General features: G+C 46.3%; 1 protein-coding gene across 1 annotated transcript in view; it reads left to right on the top strand.

Annotated features, from left to right (window-relative positions):
• Positions 1 to 1,154: 1,154 nt before the first annotated feature.
• LOC125039366 overlaps positions 1,155 to 7,500 on the top strand; it is a 6,504-nt gene continuing 158 nt past the window's right edge. The window contains exons 1-9 of the mRNA XM_047633209.1: positions 1,155 to 1,604; positions 2,893 to 3,024; positions 5,002 to 5,205; positions 5,335 to 5,550; positions 5,680 to 5,869; positions 6,080 to 6,205; positions 6,350 to 6,620; positions 6,770 to 6,948; positions 7,096 to 7,500. The exon at positions 7,096 to 7,500 is cut by the window's right edge and continues 158 nt beyond it. Of these exons, the coding sequence (XP_047489165.1) occupies positions 1,428 to 1,604; positions 2,893 to 3,024; positions 5,002 to 5,205; positions 5,335 to 5,550; positions 5,680 to 5,869; positions 6,080 to 6,205; positions 6,350 to 6,620; positions 6,770 to 6,948; positions 7,096 to 7,223 (1,623 nt within the window). The 5' untranslated portion in view covers positions 1,155 to 1,427 and the 3' untranslated portion in view covers positions 7,224 to 7,500. The remainder of the gene's footprint in view (positions 1,605 to 2,892; positions 3,025 to 5,001; positions 5,206 to 5,334; positions 5,551 to 5,679; positions 5,870 to 6,079; positions 6,206 to 6,349; positions 6,621 to 6,769; positions 6,949 to 7,095) is intronic.

Here is a 7,500-nt window from a genome sequence, read left to right as displayed (position 1 = left end):
GGAAGGGGAGAGGAGAGAGGAGGGAGGAGGGAGGGAAGAGAAGAGAGGAGGGAAGGAGGGAGGGACAGAATAGGAGAGAGAGGGGGGAGAGGGAGAGGGAAAGAGAGAAGGAGAATATGTTTAGAAAAAGGAGCGTGAGGGGAAGGAGAGAAAAGGAGAGAGATAAAAAAGAGGGAACGAAAGAGATAAAAATTTCGATAACAATAAACTTGAAAGATAAGGACCTCAACATTTACAGAATCTGCCATGAATTCCTCCAAAGCGACCCAGATACGGCGCAGTTGATAATCACCCCCGGCGCCGCTTGCCTCGTTTCAGCCATGGAAAATTCCATTGCATACTAACGCTCCCTTTTTTTTTAAGTTTTTCCTTCATATATTAAATAATTTATGCTTATGCTCTGTCTTAACTTTTTTTTGTATTACGTGTGTATATAACTAGCGAAAAGAAAGCTTATGATAATGGGCAGTCCGTGATTTTATCAAGAGAGAAAAGAAATTAATTTGATATAAAATTAGGTTTGAGAATATAACATTATTTTAAGAACTGGAAATATGACGTTGTACTATACCACTCCGGCATCTTTACGAGAATAGAAGAAAAATATATAAATGTGTAATAACGCGCAAATCGTATCACGTGATCACCATCAGCTGATCACGTGTCAATTTTCTCTCTCTCTCTCTCTCTCGCGTACGGAAGAGAGAGGGAGACGAATGGGAAAAGAGAGAAAACACGAAAGTAAGGCAATAATTTCCATTATCTCTGAGTGTTTTAGGGTCTAGGTGTTAATTCTGGAGGGTTTACTCGATGGGGGGAAGGACAGGAGGTCAAATTTAGACAATTTAGTAACAGCCTCTTCCCCCTCCTCCTCCCCCTCCCCCTTCCCCGGGTCACGACCTGACCAATCAGCGGATGAATAGCCGGGGCTCTCGGTTAGCGACGTACGATTATTGTGTTATTTCTCCGTCGTATGTAGATAGAATGTATATTTTTATGAACTTAATATAAATATTACGTAAATAGAGTGAGTCTGAGTGATTTAATAAGTTTAATGAAAGACGGAATGACGGCAATGAATAAAATTCTGCGGTACGACGTGTTTTCCTCTTGTTTACCGGTTGCGCGCGCATATATAGCGCCGGCAGAACTCTCCTCGGCTCATTGATCGCCGAAGCTTCGAGAGAATAACACATAGAAAGATAATCCGCGTTGACCTGTTATCATCAGAATAATCTCCGCCATTTTGAAAGATATTTATCGGCGTATCATCCACAATAACAGAAAACAACCGTCAACGCATCTACAAGTTCCAGAACCTTCCACACGAGCCGAACCAGAGGCACCACCTGCATAGGCCTACAACCCACCCACCTACGCCGCTGTAAATCTCTAGGCCTATATACATATTCATAATCTTCCGTGCCATGGCCTCCCTGCCCGTCGACGCCGCCCGCGAGGCCGCCATGTCCGAGGAGCTGGCCCGCTTCTGGTGGAGCATGGGGCGGCGGTTCGAGTGTGAGCGCCCCAACCCGCAGAGCTTCCTGGGGCGGCCGCTCGCCCGCGCCTCCACCTGGGAGGACCTCGTCGCGCCCCTCGCGCAGGTGGGTGCCGGAGAGTTTTTTTTTTTGGGGGTGGAGGGTGTTATGTGATGATGGGTGGTTGTTTCTGGAATTTTTGTGGTTTTATTTTTCCTATATATAGGTGTGTGTGTCATATGAATTATATTATTTTTTTGGGTGGATTTCTGTCTGATTTGTTTCGGATTTTTCACTTTGTTATTTATGATTATTAGATGTTAGGAAATTGCGAGTTTTTGGTATTTTTTTATGAATGATCTTGTTTTCGTATTTTGTTATTTTTCGGAGGTCTTTGTTTTCATTTGTTATTGTCCAGGTAGCTTAGTACTCCTTTCATTTATTTTGAATTGTTGCCTAGCATTAATTGTTCTTTTTCGCTTATGGACACTTTTATTTAGATTTTTTTTTTTTTTTTTTTTTTGTCTCCGGGAGTGATAGGCCTAGATAACTTTTCTCTGGACTTTAGAAGTAGGCCTATATATATGCCCGCATGGTCTGTTTCGTTATTATATCCTTCGGCTCTGGTTGTAACTGAGGGTTTCTGTTTTCATTATATCCTTCGGCTCTGGTTGTAACTGAGGGTTTCTGTTTTCATTAGAAGGGACAAGAGCAGACGAAGGAGCTAGGTTCATTCTATATATTTATAAGATACCTAATAATTGCATCCATAGCATTTAGTTGTGTTCAAATAGTAGTAGTCGGTATCGACAATGTTACAGTTTCCCCTCATAGCCACAGGGCACGAAGGTATTTATTTTTAGGTCTAAAAAACACCCTATGTTTGCGAGGCGTATTTTTAGAAATTCCCAAAGAGAGGGGAGAGCGACTGTGTTGATGTGTAGCCACACCTTTTTATGTGTTTATATTATGTAGGTTAAGCTGTTGCACATATTAGGGCGTGTTCTCAGCGGGGTCAAGAGGAGGACACAGTTAACGGTGACGAAATTCTTGTATGCGTGAGAGGTAGATAGGCCTATGAGGTATGAGGGACAACTGTACTATTTTTATATCGTCGTTTTTTTTTTCTGAGTGTTATTAAAGTATTTGTCCTAGTTCTAGATGGAAGATATACTGAACGATTAAATATATTTGTCTTTACTGTTGGTGTTTAGATCAGGAAAACATTGAATTAGTACTTATCGACCCCTAACTACGGAATGTTAGATTATAAGTGCATTACTTTATATTTTCTTGGAGAAAAATAATTGTTTATAAGTATATTTTAACGATTTCTCAATGCTAAATGTGTCTCTTGGAAGTGAAATAAAAAGCAAGATTACTTAAACCTCATCTTTTCCCCCGCCTTTTACAGACGCTGCCCAATGCCCCCCAGTACGCGAAGGAGGACGTGCCCAAGGAGGAGGACGAGGATCTGGCCGCGGAGGTGGACGGGTTCCTGACGAAGGCAGCCCTGGAGAGTGACCTCGATCTGCAGGAGGACGTGGTAAGTTGGGTGCCTTCGTGGGGCTTCTGAAAGCCCTTTTTTGCTCTTGTTGTAGAATGAGACTTTGTTTGATTCTGGGGTATGAGATCTTGAAGGATTTAACTGTTTTTAATTTCTAAAAGAAATATATAAAGTGTGTATTATTTTGATTTGCCGAAAGTGGCATTTCTTAAAGACTAAAATTTGATAAGATTTTGTTTTATATTTGATTTCTGTTCAGTTTTTTCATAGTTTAAATGCATTCTAGTTAAAGTTTCAAGACTATTAAACAGCCATTAACTCATTCGTTCCATCTGTCCGAGCTAAAGTTGTGTCGTTCTTGGTTAAGTAAAGTGTAAATGAGTGAAATGCAGTCACGAGAGTCACTAACAAATTTGAGCTATAGTTATAAAGTATTGCACTAAATCATTTGGTAAAGTAATGTAATTTAACTGCATAATGTACTATCGTGTAACAGTTTTTTAAGAAGTGTCTGTTTGCGACGTTAACTAAGTACGACACTGGTTTACTTCCTGACAATGGCAACCTCGAGAGGTCTTAGTTTCTTATTTAAGTTATTCATTTATTTATAATTTTCTTACGGTAGTGGATCAGATTGCCATAAGCTTTGTCATTGAGGGGATTAAAGAAACCAGATTTAGACAAGTTGATATTCTGTTCTGAAGTAGTATTGGCTGAAATTTGCCTTCAAATTTAGTCCTCCATGCAGGAAAGTAGGCCTATCTATACCCCAGAAGTAAAGTAAATCAGATCCTCATTAAAAAAAAAAAAAAAGAGGGGAAATATAAAAAAGGGGAAAGGTGGGGGGGAAGAAGGGGAATAAACAAGGGAAGGGGCATGACCCAAGAAGGAAGGGGTGGGGGGTAGGGGCAGCCCATGCCGCTCTCCGCTCGTGCACTTCTCCATTGCAGAAACCCCGGACACTCCACGAGGCTGACCGAGACTATCTCAACATCTGAGTTAATCTCGAGCATTTGCCCACATAAGTAACGTGTTCGACTTCGCATTTGTTCACCTGCGCTCTCTCCTGGCTGTTCTGGATGACTCTCTTTGAGCTGTTCTTCAGGTCTGGGGTGGGGGTTGTGTGTACGTGTGTTACGTGTAGAATTTTTATTGTTTTTTGTGTGTGATTCATTGTTTTTGTTTTTAATGAAAGGGGGGGTTGGGTCCCTTCTTTCTGGCTGGTCTGGGGACGGAATTGGCTCTTTAAGCTGTGTAACGAAAAGAAAAGAAAAAAAAAGGAAGAAGAGACTTCTCGACTCTTCCTCCCCTTCCACCACTTCCTCCTCCTCCTCCTCCTCCACCAACACCTCCTGGAGCTCCTCCCCCTGGCTCCCCCGGCGCGCCCCCCGCGACGAGTGAGCGGCGCCGTCCCCTCGCTCAGCATCGATCTGGCAAGAGCAGCAGCAGCAGCAGCCTCGGCTTCGGGGGAGGAAAGGCCATCTGGATCGTTCCGGATCACACCGGCTCGAGCCAGTTCCAACCTGATCGCCATGCCGTCCACTTTCCCTCCCTTTGCTCATGTTCCTTTTATGGGGGTTCTGGTCACTCGCTCTTCAAGGGGAAAGAAAAGTCAGGCTCTGAAAGGTCTGTCCAGAACAGTAGTTGAGGCGCATTTAGAGAAAAAAAAAAAACACGGTGTGATTCAAAAAGACAAATCTCATGGAAGAAAATATGGAAAAAAATCAAAGATGTTTTTGATATTGATCATTTGATTTGTACCATATGTTTCTCAATAAGTATGAAATTACGGTCATTGTGAAAGAAAAATAATAATCATAATGCCTTTCTCGAAATACATCATATCACCAAGTAAGACCAAGCACATTAAAGCTATACCATTAATATTCTTAAAGATCCAACTAACGACCGGGGCGCCATCAAACTCGCAGGTCGCCCATGGCCTGAGTTTGGTGTCGCCCCGTCACACGCCGACGCCGCGCCCAGGCCAGCCCCTCACTGTACTCGCTCTTTCAGCTGCAAGATTGCGTAAGCAGGTCAGATTCCCCAGCTGATTGCGTGGTCGACGGGGCGCGGATCGGAGACGTGCCCGCCAGGTACGTGGTCAGGGGCCTGCAGGGCCACGAGCTGCCGGTGGTGGGCACCTACGTGGACCCCAACGTCGTCACGGGCTTCTGCTACCAGGTCCGCCCGGTCGGTGCCAAGAAGGCGCTCTTCCAGGTAAGCGGAGCTTCGCGTGGTTTCTTGTTGCCTGGTTTAGACTAACAGTGGTGAGAAATGTTTCCGAAGAGGAAGGGCATTGTAGATTTAGGTTTCCACGAATTTTACGCATACCCTCTTCGTGTACAGGAGCGCGCCCTTCGCCTGGTATCCATCGGCATGGGCTATGGGAAGCGCATCACCTTCGCCAGCGACAAGCACAACACCAACGACAACTACTTCTGGTCCGACACGCACCCCGAGGGCTACGGCTTCGCCCTCCGCCTGGTGCAGGAGGGGGATAAGTTCACCCTCAGGGACGCCAACGGATACTCCGTCGCCACGGCTGAGGTCATCGCCCTTCTGGTGAGTGATTTCAATCGTTAATCAGAAAGGGGCAGGAGATCATGGCACAGTTCGGTACATATAGTTGGAATACAGTTAAAACCGGGTGAGATAGCAATCGATCTAATAACTTTCTCTTTCTTTCCTCAGGGCCCCCAGACCGAGGTGAGCCACCGAATCCTGGAGAACGGCGGGATCGAGAAGAGAGCTCAGGTGTCCATCCTGTGCAACGTCTCCTACTTCGACGAGCCCCACGCCGAGCTGAGGCCCGTGGCCATCTCTGGCATCGCTGTGTCCCTCAGAGGCAAGGGCGCCAGGGCCGTCGCCTCCCTCAAGAAGAGTAAGTTGGGCCAGTGAAATCCACAGCCAATAGACGGGGATTTGTTAATCTTAATAGGATACGATTTTCTCACAACACTGGCAAAATGAACACCTGATTCCAATAACAACGCCGATTACTTTATAACAGAGGAATAATGGAAATATCTGAAGTTACTTTCCCCGCAAATACCCTTCCACTTACCTCGAATCTCTCTGTTTCTCCCCAAAGTTAAGGAATGCAACGTGGGCGGCGAGAGAGGCTACACGCTGGTGGCCGGCGTGGACTCCTCCTCCCGCGTCACGGTGCTCAACGGCGACAAGATCGGAGACGTGCCCACCAAATACTACGTCACCGGTGGGTCTTTGGTCATTGTTTTCTTCTGAAAGAGAAAGCGTCGAGAATAGATGAGATGAATAGATGTTTAGGATTTGATTCTTGAGATGTCCTTCCGAAGGAAAAATGAGCAGGCCATTAAATCCGAGCCTTTGGACTTCGCAGGCCTCCTTCCTCACGAGCAGCCCGTGGCAGGCACCTTCGTGGACCCCAGGATCCTCACGGGCTTCAGTTACCGCGTGCGCCCGGCCGACGCCAAGAAGCACCTGTTCGGGGGCGCCGCCCTCGTGCTGCAGGCGGTCGGCAGGGGCTACGGCAAGAGGCTCACCTTCGCCAGCAGCAATCTCAATAACAACGAGAACTACTTCTGGAGCGACACCCACCCCGAGGGCTACGGCTTCTCCATCCAGGCCGTCGTGCCCGGCGACAGCTTCAGGTGAGGACCCGGAAAGGCTGTCGTATTTGCTGTCTCTTCCTTTGGAAAAGATTTGTATGGGTGAACATGAAGACATGATACCAATAGACAGTTGTTTCATGCAAAGAATGGCGAGAACATAATCTACCCCATTCGTTTTGTTTTCCCAGAATCATGAGTTCGTCGGGCGAGGAGATCGGGCGCGCGCAGGTGTTCCGCGCCGACCTGCCGCAGGTGGAGGAGAGCTCGGCCGTCTCGAGCGAAGGCCACGTCACCAAGAAGGTCCGCGTCTCCGTCACCTGCGACATCACCTTCCACGGCGAGGACGACCGCACGCTCGCTGTCACTGGTGAGTCAGGATCGTGTCATTAAATTTAAAGAAACAGCCATGGTTTATATCAAACGCGTAATCATAATAAAACAATCAAGGTTTTATGATAAACATTTCCGATCTAACCACCCCTTTAACTAACGCTCTGCCCTCCCCCTCGCCCAGGCACGGCCGTGGTGGTCCGGCGAGGCCGCGTGGCCCGAGTGCAGCGGCTGGAGGACGTGGCCATCGGGTCCCAGATCAGCATCCTCTTCAGCCGAGCCAGCGAGGCGCTCACCTTCGTCAGGGAGTGACCAGCTCCTCTTGGAATTTCGTTTTAAAAAAATATATTTTCCTTTCCTTTTTCTTCGTCGAGATGCGATGTTCGTTCGACTGTGATTTATTATTTCCCAAGGATCTGAGGGATTCTTGTCCATCCCCGCGTGACGATTGTTTTATACATTCTGAAAGCTAGTTCGCTTATGTTAATTTATTATGTATATATACATATATATTTGGAGAAAACGGAGAGAGGCGCTGTTGTGCTCAATTATTATTCAACGCGACATTTAAAGAAAGGATGATATATGT

This window comes from Penaeus chinensis, chromosome 3 (assembly GCF_019202785.1).
Source record: "Penaeus chinensis breed Huanghai No. 1 chromosome 3, ASM1920278v2, whole genome shotgun sequence".
Taxonomy (NCBI): domain Eukaryota; kingdom Metazoa; phylum Arthropoda; class Malacostraca; order Decapoda; family Penaeidae; genus Penaeus; species Penaeus chinensis.
The sequence above is the reverse complement of the archived record's forward strand: the minus strand, read 5'-3'. Positions and strand labels throughout refer to the sequence as shown.